At 33.3% G+C, this 23,507-nt stretch overlaps 1 protein-coding gene across 1 annotated transcript in view; it reads right to left on the bottom strand.

The window, feature by feature from the left end:
* The window catches only part of LOC129000166 (uncharacterized), a 43,706-nt gene extending 21,968 nt beyond the window's left edge, over window positions 1-21,738 (bottom strand). The window contains exon 1 of the mRNA XM_054427104.1: window positions 21,621-21,738. Within this exon, the coding sequence (XP_054283079.1) occupies window positions 21,621-21,684 (64 nt within the window). The 5' untranslated portion in view covers window positions 21,685-21,738. The remainder of the gene's footprint in view (window positions 1-21,620) is intronic.
* Between the last annotated feature and the right edge of the window lie 1,769 nt (window positions 21,739-23,507).

Raw genomic sequence — 23,507 nt, forward strand, 5'->3', positions numbered from 1 at the left:
AAGGGTAAACTTATCTTCATAAATGTGTCGGGTTTGATGAAGAAAGAATGCCAGAAAGGACAGAATCCCTTACTTATTGCCACGTAAATGTAAAAAAATCATTAAAAAAAGGATAAACCGACCAGTAAATGATCAATAACTAAGTGCATGGAGCAATGTCTGGATGATTAACGACCCAATCTTTCAGTGGGGATTTTATCTCAACTTATATTGAATTAAATACTAGGACAATATGTAGAAAACGCTATTCATAGTATGTCTGCAATAAATACGAATTCCTTGAATAATACAGCACAACATTTGAAATTAATGCTTTTGAGAACAAGTATTAACGTGCACGTCAACTGTGTTAGCTATTGTAAGACCATAAGGTCCTAAGTTCACCTCAATTTTATTTATTATTTATTATTATTTTATGGCCAGCATTGGACCCCTTAAGTCAATATAACTTATATATCTATATAAATAAAATTAGAGTTTTGTCTGTACATTGCTCAGAATTATATATTTTTAGGTTATTTTTACGTTTTATACATTAAAGAAGCAGAAACGAGTCTTATCTCTATTTCTGTCTGTCTGTAACACTCAAGATGGCATTTTACGCAATCTTCTCCTTGAAAACGAGACTACCTATCAAGATCTAAGTCATTTTAATGTATTCACTGGATTGGCGAGAGTGTCTTTAGTGATTAAAATATGGCCTCACTACTTTGTAAATAAAATTACGGACGTTCAAAAATGCAGTTTTGTGCGATTTTTGTCAAATTTTCGTTCAATTTTCATCACATAATCGTCTATGAAATAACGAACTGCTGTTCGGATCAAGATTATTTTTTCTAGCTGTCACTGATATGTTTACAAATGTTGTTTACAAATACCACAACCATTTCGAATCACGTTTTCAAAGCAAATCCCAACCAATTGAGATTAAAAAGTTTTTCTTACATAACGGATTAATTAATCGCAAGTGCAAACAGTGTAACCGTAAATGAAATTAAATAACTAGGCATCATCCAGGTCAGGAACCAGAAATTCTTTGTGTATAAAATTGTTCTTGAGTTTTGATAACCAGAAAAAAGACCTTGAATCAGTGTTGTATATGGCTGGGACACTTAATGATCGTCGCCAATAGCTTACAAACAAGGTTTCCACTCATTGATGGCGCTTCAATGGCGATTGTGTAAAGTGTAAAGTAAAAAAATCACAACTGCAGTAGTGGGTGATTGTATCAGAGGTTTACGGATGATGCTAAAGTCCGTTTTTCCAATGTGCCACTATCTGTTTCTACTCACCGTGTAATGCAATCAATGGACCATACAGCAAATAGGTCCATAGCCCATCTCTTGGGTACGTACGCCTACCTATTTATTCATCGAACAACCTTTTCGACGACGATCCTTGATACCAGTACTTTTCCATAGAATACATGGCCTACCTACTTTAAGAAATAAAATTACAATTATAATTGTCCAAAAAGCCAACATTGTGTGATTTTTGTCACATTCAACTGACTAATATAAGATCCCCGTACGTAGAACGGGCACACAGCTAGTATGTAATATATATAGTTCACCTCAATAATGAAGGATTTTCATTAATTCATTCATGTTGCATGAACTGTTTGACCAGACACCCATACAGTTACAGGTACTTAATTAATAGGATATTAGGACAAAAGTAGAAAATAACACAAAAACGTATGAATTGTTAAGCTGAAAAGACGTTATGTTGACCCTTCTCCGGACACAAATTACTGCCCATATTCATCTGTCAGAAGCGCCATTTTGAGTATTACAATTGGACCTAGAGGGTGGATTTATGACGGTCTGGTGTCAGCCACAATAGTCTGTTCACCCTCAAACCCTACTGGCAAATTGTTTGGTGAGTATTTAAATGTATGTTTCTTAAAGACAAATCCGTGTTATAGATATTTATAGGAACATCTACGTAAGTTTAGTATAAGCATAATGCGTAAAATACTAAATTTTGGGTTAACTATGAAATATGAAATTGCTATTTGTGTAACTAGTGGGATGCGTTGCACATTATATTTTTCCTACAGTTACTATAAAGCATACGAATAATTATTAGTCTTTCAAACACTATACAACGGACCCAATAAGTCAATTGCTTTAACATAGACCACGTTTTTAGCTCGGACTGTATTATTTGACTTACTGGGACTTTTGATCTACAGACACTGCAAACATTGTAGTTTTTGACCTAGCGGCACAGGTATAAATTATTTGATCTTCCGGGACTGTTGACTTCCAGCAACATTCCCCTATACAACACGTTTTTAGGCTAGGTTAAATTCAAACATTGAACGAAATGGGAAACGCTGCACCAGCTGATCGTAGTCGTAATATCTTAAAGAGTTGCCAATTTATTTTCAAGTGTACACGTATAACGTGCCTAATAAAAGCACGAGGTTTTGTGTCGTTTGGGTGGAATACTGGAGTGCGGTAAAAGTAAAAGAGTGTGGCAAAAGTAAGTGAATGCAGCAAAAAGCAACGTTCAGTGCTATAGTGCAAGGAAGGCCACTTTGTCAGGTGACTAGTAAAATGTTATTGTTTCAAAATGTTGTAAAAACTTATATATTCAAGTAAAACAGACATGCACTGTTAGTGTGCGCTATTTTTGTCTAGTTAAATTTTAAATACTTTTTTTGAGGTAATATTTCACACATTTAGGCCTATAGTGTTCTAGAAATTCTTCAAAGAAAAAATTATCTCCTATGTGTTTTGAATCAGACAGTGTGTATCGATTTAAATTAAAAATCATAGTTTTGACTATTTCTTTAAACGTTACCATTTTCATGTTTCATAGTCAACACATAGTGTAGTTTTTTTACATTATATGAATATGCTAATTCAGACTCTTTACCGCATGCACGAGATGGGTTGTGTGTTCTTCCCAATTGTATACTCACAAATACAAATGTGTAAACATAAAGTATGGACAGGACTGAATATACTTGTAGCCTCAAGCGATAGCGACTGGACAAAGTTTACTTCTGTCGAGTTCAGCCAGCCCTCACCTGATGTTGGATCAGGTATCAGCAAATCTTTCTAACTTTGGAATGATGCACAGTGGCAAAAATATTGATAGGAGGTAAACTTTGACAGTCACGTCTAAGTGCATAATATCGTGATGCATATTACTATCCATTAATAGTTTCCATGTGGTCCTAAAATGAACATTCTTGCCAAAACTAAACAAAGTTCTGCCGAATTTATAATGTAGGCATATGAAAAATTTGACGAATTCCACAATAGATCAAAACGAAACACTTATAACAAATTATCTTACCCAAACTGTTTCCATTTAAATTACGTTTAAAAGTCATTGAAACATCAAAAGTAAAAATACACGAGTAGATGCAGGGGTTAAACACTATTATGTTATTACTATTAACAATACATAGTATACAGAAATCATAATTTTGGTTTATTTTGATTTGAAAATAAACTTTGAAAACAACAAAACTGTATGATGTATAGAACTTTTCGCAAAAGGACCGCCATGATTATGGAAACAAAAGGAAAGCACAAGAGGGTGGATTATTTAAATTAAACGTCTATTTACTTTCTTTGAACTGGAGGATGGCTGGGTTTAAAGCATTAGCATTTTATTTGCGACCAAATCATAAAATCAACCCGAGTCCCTCGTTCTGAAGGAATTATGACTCTCAGTATTTCGGACAAATTGTATATGGTGTTTGAATCTAGTAGGTTTTATTTTTTACCAAGCTAGAATTATAAACATTATAAAAGAAGGTTGCAACACTTTACTATAATTTGCTATTGAATAGTTTACATAGTATGCATAGTAAACATGAAGGGATTGTATAGTAGACATGAGGTGTACACATCGTTGTCATCTAATAGTGTTTTCGTGTTTAAAACCCATTCCATCGCCCATTTAAAAAAATCCGATAAATTAGAGCTCCACCTGTATTTGTTTCTTTAATTATTTTAAAACAACCACACACTAAGGAAATATTGTTTTACTGTTAAAGAATTTTATTGGTTTATTCTACAATAGATGGGTTGATGACAATGATTATTAATTGCTATTATTTGGAGTAGGATAACAACAAAGAATAATAAATGGAAAATTACGTTGTACATATTTTTAGACTGTTCAAGAAAGGATATAGGACAAAAACATGATATTTGTAGTTAAAATATCATTCAATCCCAGTTAGGAAAGCGATTCAAACTGGCCCAAACATTTACACAGCAGGTAACTAATGACTTCGTGCGCTGAATGGAAATGCCCCAACAGTAGCGTCCATTTAAACATTGCCCGGTGTTTTTTCTTATCAAAAAAGCGGATTTCAAACCACGCAATGTAATCCGAAGGTATTTAATTTAGCTAATGATCATATGGAAGGAAAATGTTACGATTGTTGTAGGCTTTACTCGTGGATAAGCTCTACCATAAAAATTGCAAATGTTTACAATCTTTTAAACTAATCAATCTGAGACGGGCGTGCATTAATTGTGCCAAATGACCTGAGTCAGATAGTCAGGTATTCCTGAATTGCGCCAACAACTCCAGGGGGCCATCCGATACGTTTATTGACTGCACCAAGTAGCGACCCTCTTTGACTGTATAATTTAGTAGGTTGGGTTAGGATATGTTAGGTTAGGTTGGTGTGGGTTAGGTTAGGATGACACGTTAACAAGGTCATTCCTTCTCTGGCAACTCATTCCTACCTGGTTTGGGCTTTGCGCAACTAAGGAACAATTTTTGGGACCCTTTTAGGACTTGGCGCAATTAAGGATCTCTTTGGCACAATTAATGCAAGACCTCTAAAACATTATATTTTCATTCAGTCAAACTATAAACTGTACACAATTTTCCTGTAACTAATCTGACTTCTTCGTTATCATTTTTAATGCGACAATTCTGTGACGCAAACTTATCCTTACAAAGGAAACTTAAGTAGAAAGTGACATGGAGTGTTTGTCCTTCACTTAGAAGAGTTTGACAGTTGAAATTAAACAGAGGCAACAAGACTTGTCTGCTACAGTGTTGGTGGCTTGTCTGCTCAAACGACAACGTTTGAGGTAAGTAAAAGTTTGTAAGTTTGGTAAGTTTGTTGTAAGTACTGTATATAGGTTGAAAAACAAATCAGACATTTAAGCACAAAACATAAATACTTGGTTCTCATTTCGTCTGCGCGTCTGTGATGTGGTTGTGGTCAGATATACTCGTCAAAGACAACCGACTAAGGCGAGTGAAGTGGTATTACGTTTGACCCAGTAAAGGTAGCACAAGTACATGTGCTGACTGGCTACATTGGTGTGGTTTTGGTCCAATACAATAGTTACAGTAAATCAATAAAGTATTGACGAAGTTTTGTTTGTACTACACAGAACTTAAAACCATAAACTATTTGTGTTATTGGTATTTGTTTAAATGACCAGCAATGAACTTTAAGTACAGCATCTCTAAAGTTTTTCAGGTTTCGCAATAGTAATTTGAGATTATATTGTGTATATACTATCCTTTTAGCTTGTTTTCTTTTAGGTATCTGCTATAGATCCGAGATCTACCGAAGTGTGGCTCTGCTTGTTTTAAAAGTACAATACACGTTAATGGGAGTATTAATAACTTAAAAAATCTTGCATACAGTAATCAAAAAACCCAGTGAGGATCGATCGATATGTATAGTAGTGTAGATGGTTATGTTTTATAAATGTTTATAGGTTTTTATTTAGGTCTTAGGGGATTCAGGATTTACTCAACCCTTCTAAGATCAGCCCAAGTCAGATGAAAATCGAGGTATTAAAATCAGTTATCTATACTATTATAAAATTATTTATAAAATTGGTTATTAGTCTATCTGTCTGTGTGGCTCTCACGACTAAAATACTAAACCGATACACCCAAAATTAAGTACAAAGATGGTCCACATATCTAGGAATGCCTTAAGGTCTATTCACTTCCCGGAGTTCCTCTCGGGCTACGCCCCTTGGATGTCCAAAATTCTGAGGTAAGGTTTTGAAAAGTAAATATTAATTGGTCTCTCTGGAAGCACAGGAAAACTCGCAATGTTTACCTTTGCGTTGAAATTTCAAAGTAAACAATCAGAACTGTCAAGCGCTTATTTGACAATTTCAGACAGCTTATCCAAACAAATTAAATATAACATTTTACACAACGCTAAGTGGTACAGTAGGGTTATTTATTCTAAAACTATGTTGTTAATTATGGAAATAAAAACGGTACAATACCTACAACATGTAGTCTAGGCATTATTATTTAAACGGTAGCAAACGATCAGCTTCTTAGCATGAACACAGGCTTAAGACTGATTCTTTGCAGACTCAAGACAGTTTATAATATAACCTGACCCAGTTTGATAAATCATATTTGAGTTGGAGATACGGCCAAATAACGGCTATTAGCAGGCGAATGAGAGGTTATTTATGAGTCAGAGGTGGAGGTTATTGAGTGGGAGGGGGTGATTTGGCTGCGGTTCTATCGCCATTGACACCTCCTATAGTACTTCTGGTCCGATATACATGACTGGCCTTTATCTTTACTGTAATAGTAGAACCCGTGCCAAACATTACTTCGAATGTGTTGTGAAATAATACTTGCTAAATTTTGACATTGTATTGCATCGATCAAATTTTCTCAGGATTGGGAATATTACTTAAGTATCTGGTAGAAATTGTTAGAAACATCGCTTTTAAACACCTGTATGCAATTTTATCAAAATACCAACGCAAGTTTGTTTTCCTACAGTTACCTAAAGTGGGCTTCCTTGAACTGATTATAGCAAGTATTTTAAGCCAAGTATGAATGGAGATGAGTGTAGGATGAGTGACGCGATCTTGTAGTCTTGTTACTGACTAAGGCCGACATGTTCCTTAGACACAGCTGTTAATTAATAGCCCATACAGCCAATTGCAACTAAGGGACCTATAGTCCAGGCGCTAAACGGGTTGAGTATGCACTGAAAGTCTGACAAAATTTGATTTTTGATTATTGTTGGGGACATCTAGTAGATGAAAAAAATCGATGATGTCGCATTTCTAGGGTGGTCACAACTCGGGGGGGAGGGGGGGAAGTTGTGCGGGTCATCGGTTTACGTTTCCGCGTCTAACTCACAAACGGTTAATGATGGAAAGGTGAATTAAGCGTCTATCTACGCCTAAATATATTGTCTTTTAAAAAGGTTATTACAACCTTTCTTATATCTCTTATACTTTAGGCGCTAATCATCATTTATTGCAAAAAATAAAATTTAAAAATACTTTAAAATGAAATATCGGAAATATTGCGCTTGTTTAGGGCATGTTACAAACTATTTATGGTTAGAAAAACTAACAAGTAGTACAACAACACCAAGTTTAAAGAAATCCGTGCAAAAACAACAGAGCTACGTTGATTTCAGTAAGAGTAAACGTGGAAAATTCGTAGTAGTATCGAGGCGCGCATGGATGGTACGTAGCCCACAGTCAATATAGGTTTGATGTTGTAAGTAGCTATGGGAAAGCTGAATTTTTCTATGCTGTTAGACCATGTTGAGATGAGCATTTTCCCAAAAGTCAACACTCCTCCCCCCTTGTGCTTTCCTCTACCCCCTCCCCTTTTTAGATAAATTTACAGCCTCTTAGAAATTAAGCTATAACTTTAAAACGGGTAAGGATAATAATGCAATATTTGATTAATCATTTAGCGTTACGATAATCTACAAAAAGAATTATTAGATGAATAAATATTTAAAAAGGATTATTATAGATTTCTGATGAAGAAGAAGAAGAAAATGTGTTCATTGTAATAAAATATCAATACAGTGTTTTTTTATTTAAATGCAAAGAACAATGGTCAAAGACCGTCTGTTTTGTGTTACACACTGATTTTAAAATATTTTGAAACAGTTTAAAAAGATTCCATGAATCACATACAATTATTCATAAAATAAACTTATTTCCACTACAGAACATACACAAATAGCACTACATACTAATAGATCAGATATCAATTAAACGAATAATAAAATTTAAATGTAGCCTACTGAGAATCTGAATTTTTCCTACAAACAGTTAATAATCCATAAAACAAACCTGTTACTTTTATAATTTACTTTAATAGATACTTAACAAACAATATTTTATAAAAATTTTTAAATTACATAGATTTTTCCAATTTTGGTATTGATATCTCAATCCTTAAATTTAATAATTATACTCCATTATCAATTCCCATCCTTTACTCCACGCCTCTTTAAGATAATTTCCAAGTGCCCGCCAATCTTTGCCATTTAAAAATTCAAAAAAACTCATATTCATTTAAATATAACTTGTTAGACCAAAATTGACGTATATTTTTTTAAATTGGACATTCTGCTATAAAAGGGTACACGTTTCATCCCGGTTGAGATTACATAGTGAACATGCATAAATTCTATTTTCCATATAGAGTTAACTTTTTATTAGACGACCCCTTTTATTTGTAAAAAATGTTTTTAGGGATGGTTACGAATAAAAAATATATATTTACCATTTTCCAATATGGCCAACAACTTTGTTATTTCTTATGGAATACGCTGTATTTCAGTATTCTTTTAGAATTTAAAAGCTATTTTTTTATTCGTGACATTTTTTCTCTAAACCTACCCCATTTAGGAGTTACAGCGTGTTATATCTAAAAGAAAGGCTTGTGGTGTACATTCGGCATCCTGTAGCTCATAAACGAGTAAGTTGAGAGAGAAAGTGCAAAGAATAAATAAGTCACATATAAAAAAAAACAAAAAAAAAAATAAATAAAAAAATAAATAAGAATAAATAAGTCCTCGTTCAAAAAATATATTAAATACGTTAAAAAATACTGATTTTGTTGTTTTAAAAATGGCCACCATTTTCAAAAATGCTAGCTTACTTTGATATTAGAACAATTTATTTTATGGTTTTTTTTAATGTAGATGTGATTTGAAAACTTGTTTATTCTTTGAATTTCCGCTCTTAAACTTACTCGTTTATGAGCTACAGGATGCAGGATGTACTCACAAACCATTTCTTTTTCGATGTAAATCCTAAACAAGTAGCTTTAGAGAAAAATGTCAAGAATAAAAAGGTTTAAAAATTGTGCGTTTACATTCTAAAACAATCATAAAATACAGGGTATTCCATAGGACTAACAAAGTTGTCAGCCATATTGGAAAATAGCGAACATATTTTTAAAATTCGAAACGACTAAAAAAACATCTTAAAATAAAGGGTAGTGTCCCATAAGAAGTTAACTCTATATCTCATAATAAAAAAGTTATCTATTGGTTCACTTTAGGTGAGACACCCTGTATAATAAAATGAGGCTCTGGCGTACAGCAGCAAATGCACGATATTCGTTCATATGTATCCTCTACAGTCTGTATATGTACTGAATGAGCTACATAACGTTAATATAATCTATATAAAGCGGCAAATTCAAATACAAAAACCATAATATACGTAATTTTTTTCATTGTTGCGGTGCACAAAAAAGCCAGAGTCCTGTAAAATCAATATTCTGTACTATCTATAACCACTATATGCAAATAAACTGTTAATAACTATGTATCATTTTAAAATGTAAACTATGCACGCCAAATTTTGTATCAAACATTTTGTTGTGCGACCTCGTATAAAAAATCTACAAAGAAAAGTTTCATAAATGCCTTTCATGTGCCATTAAAGTGCCACACAAAGTGTTTCTTGAGTGCAATATGCAGTTTATCCTTCGCAAGGGCAATTATATCTAAATCTCTATTAGTGATCGTAGCTGTTCATTCAAATTTCACCATCATGTCTTTGCATGTTTTATGTTCCTATTTATCATTGTTATGTGTCTTTGTATAGCTTCCTTGTTTTTGTGTTATTTATATGCTGTTATTTATATTTAGATGCTCTATCCATTGTTGTTAAATATTACCATGTTAAATTAATCTGTTTCCAAATCACTTCTTGTATTTGCATTAGTACCTGGTCAAACTTTCACCTCATTGTTCTTGTTGGTTCTTGTTATGTTTGTTATTGCTATTCTTGTTATTAGTTATTATTGTATAGAGCTATTTTTTCCAATCATTTCATTATTGTTATTGTTATTATATTTTTATGCAAAACAGTGTAATCTGCCAATGTATATTATTGTCAAATGGTGTTTCCGTATGAAATAAATAAATTAATTAATTAATCCGTAAAAAATATTTTTTTATGTCTATGATATTTTTTAATTATGAATATTTAGGATACCATGGTAAATACACTTCTGTAGAGTATCGTAACACAAAATGATTAATAAAAGATTGCGTTATTATCCTTACCCGTTTTAAAATTATAGCTTAATTTCTAAGAGACCGTAAATTTATCTAAAAGGGGAGGGGGTAGAGGAAAGCACAAGGGGGGAGGAGTGTTGACTTTTGGGAAAATGCTCATCTCAACATGGTCTAACAGCATAGAAAAATTCAGCTTTCCCATAGTTACTTACAACATCAAACCTATATTGACTGTGGGCTACGTACCATCCATGCGCGCCTCGATACTACTACGAATTTTCCACGTTTACTCTTACTGAAATCAACGTGGCTCTGTTGTTTTTGCACGGATTTCTTTAAACTTGGTGTTGTTGTACTACTTGTTAGTTTTTCTAACCATAAATAGTTTGTAACATGCCCTAAACAAGCGCAATATTTCCGATATTTCATTTTAAAGTATTTTTAAATTTTATTTTTTGCAATAAATGTTGATTAGCGCCTAAAGTATAAGAGATAGAAGAAAGGTTGTAATAACTTTTTTAAAAGACAATATATTTAGGCGTAGATAGACGCTTAATTCACCTTTCTATCATTAACCGTTTGTGAGTTAGACGTGGAAACGTAAACCGATGACCCGCGCAACTTCCCCCCCTCCCCCCAGAGTTGTGACCACCCTAGAAATGCGACATCATCGATTTTTTTCATCTACTAGATGTCCCCAACAATAATCAAAAGTCAAATTTTGTCAGACTTTCAGTGCATACTCAACCCGTTTAGCGCCTGGACTACTACACTTTATAGTGGAATCCGAACCACATTTTTGCCTTGTAATTAACGAATTGGTCTAATTATCAGGATAGTACTGCGTCGTTGTAGTACTCACTAGTGCGGACGTTAATCCACACCAGGGAATATCGCATCCACAGTGCATACCAAAGTACCTTGGATCTTCTCTTGGTCCCTATCTTAATGTCTATACACTTTTTTATAGTCCCTGACGTTCGTCAGGAGTCCAAGTTGCTTATCCTCAGAGAATCAATAATTTAAAACTTTGACTGACATTTTGCTGACACCCTCAAATGAAACTTAGCAGTTCCGTTTCAAAACTTCATGTGAACACGAATACGCATTTCCTGTCGTCCAAAGATAGATTATCGTGACGTCAGTGGTTATCATTTGTTCAACAGTTGCAAGATGTAACAGTTTACGTGAAAAGGACGACATTTCAAGTTGCAGAGTTGATAACTCTAAGTTATACATGTTAGAAACATGTCTTGTGTGAGAAACTCAGCATAAGTGTGAGTGTAAAAGTGTGTTTAACTCCTCTAGAGAAACTCGGGGGAATAGTTTAGCTTGGCATTTGAAGGATCAGTATTAGAGATAATGTTAACTTTTGGGGTTGAGTGATACACCGTATCGCACTTTGAAGTACAGATTTACTTGTTTCATTAGTTTAGTTTAGCAGTGAAGATTTGTTGGTAGTTTTATCAAATGTTACTTTGCTTTGTGGTGTAGAAATACTGTTTGTTTCACTACTTGTACTACTTTATGTTGTAGAGCTACTAGTTGTTACATACCACACTTTTTAGTGCAGGTTTAGTGGTTGTCTAATACATATTAATACTGTTTGTAGTGCAGATTTACTAGTTGTTTTTATTAAATGATTTCTAAAATACTAAAATGACAAAAGTAACTAGTATAGATTTACCAGTTTTTTTTATAAATTTGTTAATTATTTCATTCATTTCTCGCATTATAATGATACACAATTTATGCATCGCCACGGAAATGTTTTGCAAAAGATACATTTTGTCAAAAATGCTACAAATTTCAAATAATTATCGTCCCAAATCATCAATATTGTTACCTAATTTGTTTTTGAGAAGCTGTGAGTGGAAGGAACTAAACTTTACATCCACAAATATTAATTTATTGTAGATAATCAGAGTCTTACTAAACTATGAGCTTACAAGCTTACAAGCTAGGAGCTATACGAATACAATAAGATACAGAGATGATTGTTTAGCCAGTGGAAGCACGGACAACGCAATGTATTGATTCAGAGGACGGATGTATTGTAGCGTTCAACAGACTCAGGTTTGGTGTTATTAAAACTAAAACCGTGTAAACACTACAAATGAATGTATTTATATAACAGGGTGAAATATAATTACTAAATCAACTTTATGTCGGAGCAAACTAAAAATAATATTTTATTTTTGGGTCACCAAATTTTAAAGTTATGTTGTAGATGAGAAGTAATCGTGTGCAATACAAATAGTGTATCCTACCCCACATTGCAGAAACCCTAAAGAGTAAACTATTTTACATTTCTGTTTATTTTATTTAAAAAGTTCATAGTATAAATGTTTTCTTGGATCTACGCCCGATATAGTGACCTCAATGTTTTTACGAGCTCAATAATGTGCTGCTAGCTGGAACAAGTTTGTTTTTTCAAATTGAAAAATCTTACGTTGATATAAAACATAAAGTAATATGTAATATTTTATCACAATGTATTTTAACAATCAAGTTATCTGTAACTAATATCTTGTACTTATCTTTTATCTTGTATTCTAGACACACAAAACCCCTCGAGACTCGTAGTCTAATCTGATTGGCAAAATTTATTGAGATATAATTAATTGAAAAAATATAGAAAATATAAGTAACTATTTGAACGGGTTTTTTGTCTTTTCTGGACGTCATATCGAAATAGTAAATTAAGGCTGAGCCTAAGCATTGGCAATACTACATAAAAATACTACTTCCCCTTAGAAATTATCACAAAAAATACCACTAAGGAGTTAAGGTATGTTGACTCAATTTAACTTCTCGTAAATTGAAAAGCTTGTTGGCGTTTCACAACACGATAAATCTCTGCTTGATTTTAGATACATTTAGTACTACGCTGTTCTTGTTGAAACTCCGTCCTAGCATGACTGTGCATGTATAACATGTTTACAAACAAACACAAAAGGCTAAATTCTGATAATAGACATAAATTATTATATTCTTTTAGAACTTGTTTGGATAAAAATGATTGTTTAGTCAAGTTATATGTCTTTGTATTTCCATTTGACGTTGTTACAGGTTTGTAGATTTATAGGTTATGTTTTAGTCAAAACTAATGAACGTTTTACAGAGCTTAAAAAGCTACCCCAGAAGATGCTAGTGCTAGTCGCCGGGGGCCAGTGAGAAGTGGCATAAGAGGTGTCTTTATTGCCTGTTATACAGGGTTTGAGAACTTGAATGTTTTATTCACTATCCGTTGTAGTTTCTCTTACAACTCAATGTGCATTTTGAATAGTTGATATACATGAATATTATTGTACATGTAGACTCAAGTTGTCAAGTCTAAAATGTGCATGTATCATTGGACACTCAAATCACCACGGTAATGGATGTAGCTTGGTTCTTGGAGTACAAGATAGTAATTTACTTTAATAGTTTGAAAATTTACAATTCCTCAATTTGTTGACTACTGAAGTAGACATCCCAATTGCATGGACCAGCCGGTGCCAATTTCTTGTTTCCGAAGCAAAATAAGATCAGTGGGTTAACCTTTTCAAGATTAACCTTTTCAAGATATGTTTCTTTAGATCAGCTATTAGTTTAATTAATAACCTACTAATTTACAATAAAATTGTTTCTTTTAGGTCTACGCAATAAAGAGTGATTAACAATAGATTTTCACAAACTGTTTAGTCTCTTGTTAATAACTGTGATTCAATTGAAGGAACCGATGTAAAACTAAAATTTATATTTAAACCGTTATTGGCAACAGAAAGTTGGTCAGCATAACTGGATCATTGAAAATTTACCTTAAAATAAATTATACGAAAGGGGCGAAGCCCTAAAGGAAATTAAGTTTTTGATTACCATTTGCAGATGCGGTATATCGTCTTTAAAATGACATCGATCTCAAAATTAAGTAGGACGGCTGGAAAAGGGATGTAACTGGAAAACCCTTATTGTAGTATATGGATATATAGATTAGAATAGACGTATATGTTCTTAATAAATTTTTGATCTAATATCCACATATAAAATATTGCCAAACGAAAAGTTTCCAAACATGTGGCCAGCTGAGGCAAGATGACTGAAGTTGTACAGCTCGATTCGGTGTCCCAGTTTGTGTCGTTCAGACTCTTATTTAATTTGACAAGACAGCTGTGGCCAAACTGTGACTTATGGTTATATTGTTTTCTATACACCAAACGTTACTCTTATCTTGTATCTTTTCCATTTTAAATCACAAACGGCTAACAGTTACAACACTACGCTCTGCACTATGGTGAATTCTAAAAAATATCTGATTCAAAATATCAATTTTCCACCGACAATACATCGCGGGAAATGATAGCCATGTGAGATGACAAAAGCTTCCACACTTGGCTGGGCTTCAATGTGATGAAACTGAACAATTTGTTTCTCGGAGTCTGGTCTCGAGAGTATAGCGACTCGAAGTTATTAAACATCCACTCGACTGTGCTACAAATACAATACTCGAAAGGTATTGTAGTCAAGTTTGTTTGTTATACATCTAACTGTCCCATCCAATTGTTTACGTTTTTTAAGATATTAATTCGACCACGATTTGTGAAAAACAAATTTTTCATGACGTTTCGTAATAGGAATCCCGTCCTTTAGTAAAAAAAGAATACCTGAGGACTGGACCAAATTCCAGATCCCGAAACGTTTGAAAAATTTTTTTTACGATTGTGGTGGAAATGCCCAAAATAATTTCACTTGGGCGTAAACTTACTATTACGATAAATGAACTTAAAAGTAGTTAATCGTTTGTTAAAATATCTTACAACAAATAGGATCAATACGGATTTCACAATAATTTATTTGTGGCAACTTTCGAACACACTGTATATGGGGAAGGTGGGAACATAGTACTGTCACGTTAGAAGTTAGATGATAGATAAAATATTTATGCCCATACTGCAAAGACATGATGCAAGAATATCAGTCGTGTTTATGCAACTTATTTATGCAAAACGTCGTAGTTCTTCAAGTTGTTAACTGTTATCTTCTTAAAATGAACATAAACAGTTAAAAATCAGAGGCGATCTGTGTAAATGCACTTATCGTCGAGCGGGAAGAACTAAAAGCAAGCGCGCGTTTGTTGAAATTAAAAGGTAATGCGGCGTCTCAGGTTGAAGGTAAAAGCATTAAAAGTCAGCGCAAAACAATTCCCTTGCGTACCTCTGGGGAAATATTACCCCGCTCTTTTACACCTCACTCGCGTGGAGACTTTCGTACACTTGTGCGCTTGTTTTAGAATTTCCTTGATATTGTGTAAGCTTAAACGATATTAGCCCCATCGTTTCACTGACATTGTAAACACAATTCCTGTGAAAAGTGAGTTAAGCTGAGATTTTCATTTTAGAAGACTTGAATTATTCACGCCACGAGTTTTGAGAATACTAAGTTTTATGAAAGTCTTGGAATACGTTTTATACCTTAGTGGTTTTACTGTAGTCGGTATGAGATGTAAACCTATTTTACCTAACCCGCCATGTTAAACTTCCCTATCCCAAGCGCGATGTATACAACTTCCTTACTTCTCGAGTGATGTAAAGTTGAAAAAAACTCACTCAGTGATGTAACAAAACCCATTTAAATAACATTGAGTGATTAACTTAAAAAAATATACCTCTATGGAGGCATCGACATTGAACGCTATAAATCAGCTGTGCGCTTAAATGTTATTGTTATGCTTTAAAGTATTTTCCTAACCTAGCTTTTGTTTGTAAAAGAACGTTACTGTTAGACGATGAGTGAAATGGATAATGAAAAATATTGTACGTAAGCCCATGTATATTGTCGGGTCAGGTAAAATCTTGTACGTTACACGTTGCGCAAGAGCGTGTTTACATCTCTTAGGTGAATTATGCAACTCGCTTCCGCTCGTTGCACAACATTCACCTGCGTGATGTAAAAACGCTCTTACTACACTTGTAATGTAAATAGCTATTAGTAAACTTTCAAACAAACTCAATAATGTTTAATTTTGAAAGTCGATAGAATCAATACCTAACTCAAAATATTTACTACCTTTTAAATGGGCCAAAATACCCGTAAGCCTCAAAGCTTTCATAAAACTGCCTTTGAACGAGAAATATGTTTCATAAAGACAGATATTATCCTTTGGGGAAACATACTTTCTTTTACACGACAAATTGTTGACAAGGAACAGGTACCCCAGAGGAACCCCTACTATCCTCTCTTTTTGTAACTCAACATTATTCCAGTGAAATCTTCCCCATTCAAAGAATTCATCTAAAAGTAAAGATATAAACTCAGTTCATACTGTGGTAAGATCTAGGTTAAAGTTCACACAATAACTTTAAACAGGACACAGACTTCACTCTTTAAAATACCACAAATAAAACGTTTCTAAGTTAAAAGTATAATTTTGTTTATAACCGTTTTGATATTAGTTTTGGCTATGGGAAATAATAGAAGATATGACTTAGGATTAAAATTAACGTAAACGCTAAAGCTGAAAAAAATAAATTAAATGTATACAATGTTTATGCAAATTTGTATCAAAAGTTTCCAACGTTATTTAAATTATATTATTAATACAATAAGTTTTCTTGATTTTATAGTGCCTAGTCTAATTTATTGGATAATCTAGCTGTCTGGGTTTCTCATAAATAGTTCAACAACACTTTTTATTGTAAAGTTTGTTACATTATGAATTTTTTTCGACAAACCCGGATAGCAAGGGAGTCTGATTAAACTGAGCTTCATAAAAATATATAATACGATTTGTATGTATTTATGTATGAGGTAGGGTCCAGGAGATTAGGGGCATTTTAGACATAGACATAGACATATTTTATTCATGAATTTGGTACAAATTATACAATGCACATCTCAATCGTTAAATACATTATATGGTCTAGTAGCATTTAAATCAAAACGAAAAATTTAGTTAAGTTAAAACAACAAACGTAATCATGATAATTACTACTTAGATATTGATAATAATCCTTTTAGACTTGAAAAAAGTAGTTAGCAAAAAGTTAAAGTTAAAACCAAATACGCTGATGGAATCGGGCACTACCAATTATCTTTTAAATGGAATTACTAGCAATAATTACAATGACAATCGCCGTATCCCAGATATTGTTTCTGATATGGTCTTGCAATTTTTTTTAATGCAAGCCATTGAAACACTCCCCTTAAACTATGATGTATACGATATAGTTTGGTTTGGACTTAGAAACTGCAATGTTTGTCATTTGTAACTTCTAAACATTAAGCAACCATGTGTAGAAACACATTTTGCACAATGAACTAAAATTTCAATATTCAATAGGCTAGTATATTTATCACTAGGGCGTAACGTGGCTCTTTTAAACCCGAGCTCAATTTTCACGAACCATGGTTTGGTATAATGTGGGAGTGTATTGAACTACATTTTTCGTCATATTCAAACTAAGTTATACAACGAATATACTTTTCAGGCAAAGATAACCTCTCAAATCGACTTCCAACTTGATTTTCAATTTTGCCAATGAAAACAAGCAGCTGTTAAGAAAGTGATTCAATCATTTAGCCTATTGCGATTGGATTAGTCTAAATAAATATACATCCGGATGTGTAACTCACTGATCAGGTATACCCGTTCGAACAGACTTCTATAAGAGCTAGCGGATCTGAAATTTGGCAGGACTAGGTTTAGTCCCAAAACCACCCAGAAAACTTTCAAACGAAACCTTTAGAGACCACAACCCCCAAAAATTAAAAATAGCGGATTTTAGAAAATGTTTGGAAAGGTGATTTAAAAACGTTTGTCGTGGCCAAACTGTCGGTCGAATCAAAATACGGAGAGCAAGTGTCCTTTATTTTAAACGAGTTAGAACTTTGTAATTTAAAGTTAAATTTTAATTGCGATGAACATACATGATTTTACTTAAGTTAAAGTGTTTCCACCATGTTCCTTCAAGTCCAAACATAATTTACAAATTACTACTTTTAAACCATACAACGTGTCCAATCGACTCATATTATCCAACGTTTATCACCCAGTCAGGTATTAGCAAAGTGGACCTGTGGTTGGGGGTGACAGGGGGGGGGGTGTTAGAGGGTCCAAGTACCTTCTTGACCTTGTGCCAACCTCTCAACTCTGTCACCGAGCTGTATTGGCTGCGTCAAGTTTTATCAAAATTTATTTAGCGGCACAATCATAGTGTATTGAGTGGTTTGGTACGATTTTTTATTAGTTACTTGGTGGCAGGGTCAATTTCCCCTAACATCGTTTGGTGCTACAATTTACAATGGCGAGACTAATCGTAACCAAGGGTGAAAACTACTAGAATAGTAGTGGGTGTAGTAAAGAACATGGTGTGGAATTAGATTTGAACTAAGTCGCTTGACCACGACGAGAGACTTGAATTGACTAGAAACCCTAGTTTTGTGAAGAGTTCCGAAACAAATTAACAACTAAAAATTACTTAAACATTTTCATACATATAAATTTGCTTTGGTAGCAACTGAAAGGTTGTAAAAATCAAAAAGTTTTAGTTTTGTCCAAATCATAATTATATGTTAGTATTTTGTAAGAACAGGTCGAAAAAGTTCGTATACATCAATGTATTTGTAAAAACTCCTCAAATGTGTTGAAAGCCAATGTTTCATTTTTAATAGTTTATTTTATGACTTAACTGCCGAGATCAATATTTAACACCCCCTTTTATTTTTACTGATGGAATATTTTTACTGATGGAATAATGGCCAATTAACTGTATATCTACCTTTTAATAACCTTGTCTTTTTAAACGATAATCTGAACAATAAATAAAGATTTTACGTCAACGTTGAAGCTTGTAAAACATTACTTCAGAACTTTTTGTAATATTGATTTGCAACAAAACGGAACTAAACTCGAAAATAAACGCAAAGCAATTAAGTCGAAGTAATTTCAAATGCTTGCTTTAACTTCCCAACATACGAAACAGACACTTTATTCAATACAAAGATAAAAGGCGAAGGCTATACTACACTCTTTTAGAGAGACCCTGAATCAAGGTGGTGTATATTATGAGGTGTTATATACAAGGGAACCTCGATAACAAGACTAACAAGTCACCCTTGATAACGAGTGCCGTCTTCAAATCCTCTAGAATTTATCTAACCCCTATTCACAAGTTATTGCAAACCTCGATAAGAAGTCAACCTTGATAGCAAGTATTTTAATAATCCCCATGAGAGTCTTGTTATCGAGGGTCTACTGTGTATTATTAATTGTGCACAATAAGTTGTTCCAGCTGCGATGCAATCTCATGGTCTACTTTGAAACGTGGCCCTCTGTTAAAAAAGGGAGTCTACTGTATTTATATAACTAAATTTAATTTAAGTCTTTACTGATTTACGTTGTAAGTGTTAAATACTATTCTACAGTACTACGGTACAAGTAAAGTAAAGTATACAAAAGAAAACTGCTTATAGGAACGTTTTGCGTTTATCGCATAAAAATAACCATCTATTTGAGTATTTGCAAGGCAGACTAATGTGTTTCGGCTGGGAGGGAGACAAACTCAGAGCCGTAGCGTAGTCTTTGGCTATGACACCTCATGCCGATAAATTTAACCACCCCTTAACGAAACCGGAATACACAATCCCCCTTGCGTCTTTCTGAGGTGGTGGAACAACGTTCACAACAGGAGGGAAATTGTTGTTTCAGGAGGTTACTTCAGTTTGTTCAAACATCACACAATTAAGACGATAATTACTCTGATTTACTCGTTTTATCAGAAAATTGAACAAGTAATTAACCAAGAACTCTTTAAAAACTCGGAATCTATCAAAATTCCTGGCGGACTGTTAAACTATGCATATGTCAAACTTAAGATCAAACATAAGGTCTTCAATGCAATTACTCACTTTCCACTCTTGTTATCAAATATCAGTTCAAAAACAATTTCAACGTTTTAACTACTCAAAGTTAAATAGTAATGGCAAATGGATCCATATAATAGTTATTCAAATATTACAGTGGTATGATTACAGCAGATACAGATAATTTGAGTTAATTTATGATGCAAAGAGTTTATTTATGGCTATTTAGAAGACATGTAAAACTAATATGAAACTAAATTTAAAAGCCTAATGAGTACAACTTTAATTAAGGTTTATTAATACTTTTTTAAACCTTGCTCTAACTGATTTAATATCCTATGACCATATACAACGAAATTAATTAGATCTGCGCTGTAACAAGTGACTAATGTAACGACATTGATTCGAAACACGAATTTAATTATCCACATTTATAGCTCCAACCGTATTTAGCAAAGCCATACATATTACTTTGTTACTTGATTACGTTTTCGTTAGATATGTGTATTAAAACTATAACAAATACTACTATTTATACATTCGTCCGCAATATTTACACAAACTCATTCAGAACATCACAAGTGTGCGAGGTTAACTCTGAATAATTGGTAAAATGTATGTTAAAGGCAAAGTATATATCAGGCATTCTATACATTGCCTTTAATGAACCAGGCATATAAGAAATAGAGCTCATTATATACTGCCTATCCATTCTATAGAATTCCCGTTGGCACTGCAGGTATAAAAATATATCCACATAAAAAATATAGTATACGAATACTGTTGGGGATTCTTTTTGGACTTTTATATCCTTGTTTGCATTGATTTATTTAATCTAAAAAAAATAACCTAACCATATAAAAATATTTCACTATTCTAAAGGATGTTTTAAAGTCTGTTCATTCCTTTTTTGGTATTAGCTTATCTATTCTAAAATGATCTAAAATTACCTAACCTAACCTTACACAAAATAAACCAATACTGTTAGGTAAATAGCTCTTTAACAAAATTATCATTTTTTACTTTGCCTGACACACTTGTGGGCATGCTATAGTATTACACAAAATTCCTAAGCAAAGTGTATAAAATCCTATCGTTATTACTACATTTCTTGCTTAGCCTAAGAGCTTCAGGCATTGTAAAGAATGCCTGAATTATATACTTTGCCAGTAATATATACAATTTTTATCCAAACTGTTCTACAAATACACATGGTAGTACACAGAATTTCGATATTATCTATAATCAAAATACATAAAACTGTTCACAAGTAATAATTTGTGTACAATTCGAACGCTAGGTTAGATGGAACTTGTACTTGGACCTTACATCTCATACTAACCTATCAACTCACAGGATTCATATAAACTCTATACGTTACAAACAGTGACACATCTGTCAGATCACAAGCTGTCTCTTTGTAGACCTGAACAACCCCAACACAACAGACAACCCCAACACAACAGACAACCCCAACACAACAGACAACCCCACCACTCACCTTGATAGGCTAGAGCCAGACGTAGCACGAGTGCGAGAGAGATGCATATATGTGATGACGTCATGTAGATTGTGTAGACTACGAGTAGACACTGAGAGTGTAGACTTATCTCACATGTTCCCGTTGGTAGACTGAGGCTGTGATGTAGACAGGAGGTTGGTGCGGCTGCGCGAGGGGTGGCGGGAGAGATCAACAAGTATCCACCAGGAGGGTGTTTGATCAAAGTCTCTCCGTCTCTGTGTTGATCGCAGAACCCTTGAATACAGAGAAATATATAACTTGCTACTCCTCACATCTCGTACTTTGCGTAACGAATGTGTAATTTTGTCAACTAATGTCTTAGAAATATTGGTATTTCCAGTTATAAGACAATCACCATAATCTACGTTGAAACAAAACTATTAAAAAATAACCTTAAGGGTTAGATTGGATTAGGTAAGGTACAGTTAGAACCGAAACTTAGTCTAAATATCACATACTGTATTGTTTACTTTTTTACTGTTTCTATCTTCTATTTGTGCTTACAACATTAACCTATAAATATACTAATATTAACTCACTTAGCATTCAATTTGAAGCACCCCATTAATCTTACCCGTTTTGAGGTTTTCAAGAAAGTGATAAGATTTGGGCTAAATGTGATTGAATTTAAATTAGTGTAAATTTCCACACAGACATGATGAAAATCTGAAATATTTTGATTCTTCAGATCATTAAATATAGTACAAATTGAAATTGTAGCAATTTTAAATTAATACGTCAAACTATTTCAGTCGGAAACAAAGATAATCATTTCCCCTCTAATTGATCAGTATCTAAGTATTAAACTATTAACATTAGAGCTTATTAGTGGGTAAAACGTTGCTCGCCTCTGAGCGCTGAAAGCAGTTTGTGAAAACACCCAATCCTTTATAACGTTTTAAGGTTTCATTGTCAAAAGAGTTCTGCTAACAGAAACTGTCCAGAAGTATGCTTTCCAAATAATCTTGAACACATATTCTCTCCAGTTTTATAACGGTAATTTTACAATAATATATGAGCCACACAAAATATACTAATGATTTTAAGGTCAGTGAATAAAAAAACAAAATTAGGACATTAAAATTGGTCCAAACTTCATCACGGATTGAAACGATTAGAGAAGAGAGAATATAATTTAGCTTTTGGCTTGAGTAGTATCAAATATGAAGATTTAGAGATTTTACCTTGAACTATTTTATTCTTTGTTAACTTGATTTGTCCTGAGGTTAGGTATTTAGTGATAAAGAAAATAGTGATAGAGAGGAAAAATACTTAGAACTTGTTAGATACGTTGATAGAGAAAAATCACAATATAATTAAGAGTAAAAATTATAGAGTACAAACAATTAATATTTTCGTCAACATAAACAGAACATTTTAAAAACCAACAATAACAATAAAGCACATATGTTAATATAAAAAAAACCAAAACATGTGTTAGAGCCAGACCAAAGGCAAAACTATTTGAATGTTAAAACAAATTATGTCTTGGAGACAAACTGAAGGCAAAATGTATTTTAAATAGATAGAATACTCAAAACGGGTATAACACGTTTACAAGGTTATAAAAAATATCAATTAGTTTTGTTTGCGTAGAGCTAAATAGTATTTTATTGACGTTCCAATAAACATATTCTCGAATCATTTGGATTTAAAATAGTCGTTTCAATTTTAAGACATTATCAAGACTTACAGTAGTTGTTTTTGCTCAGCTTCTTTTATCAAGCAGTAAAGCTGGCTGTGGATCAATATATTTTTCTCCTAATCACTGAAAAACTACACAAATATCACAAAAATCACTGGTGAAATTGTAAAGAGAAGAACCCTTCTCGATGAATTCAACAGAAGTTAAACTGAAATAAACAT

The sequence above is a fragment of the Macrosteles quadrilineatus genome, unplaced genomic scaffold (assembly GCF_028750875.1).
Source record: "Macrosteles quadrilineatus isolate MER2022 unplaced genomic scaffold, UCM_ALF_1.0 Scaffold_8__2_contigs__length_117827958, whole genome shotgun sequence".
Classification (NCBI taxonomy): domain Eukaryota; kingdom Metazoa; phylum Arthropoda; class Insecta; order Hemiptera; family Cicadellidae; genus Macrosteles; species Macrosteles quadrilineatus.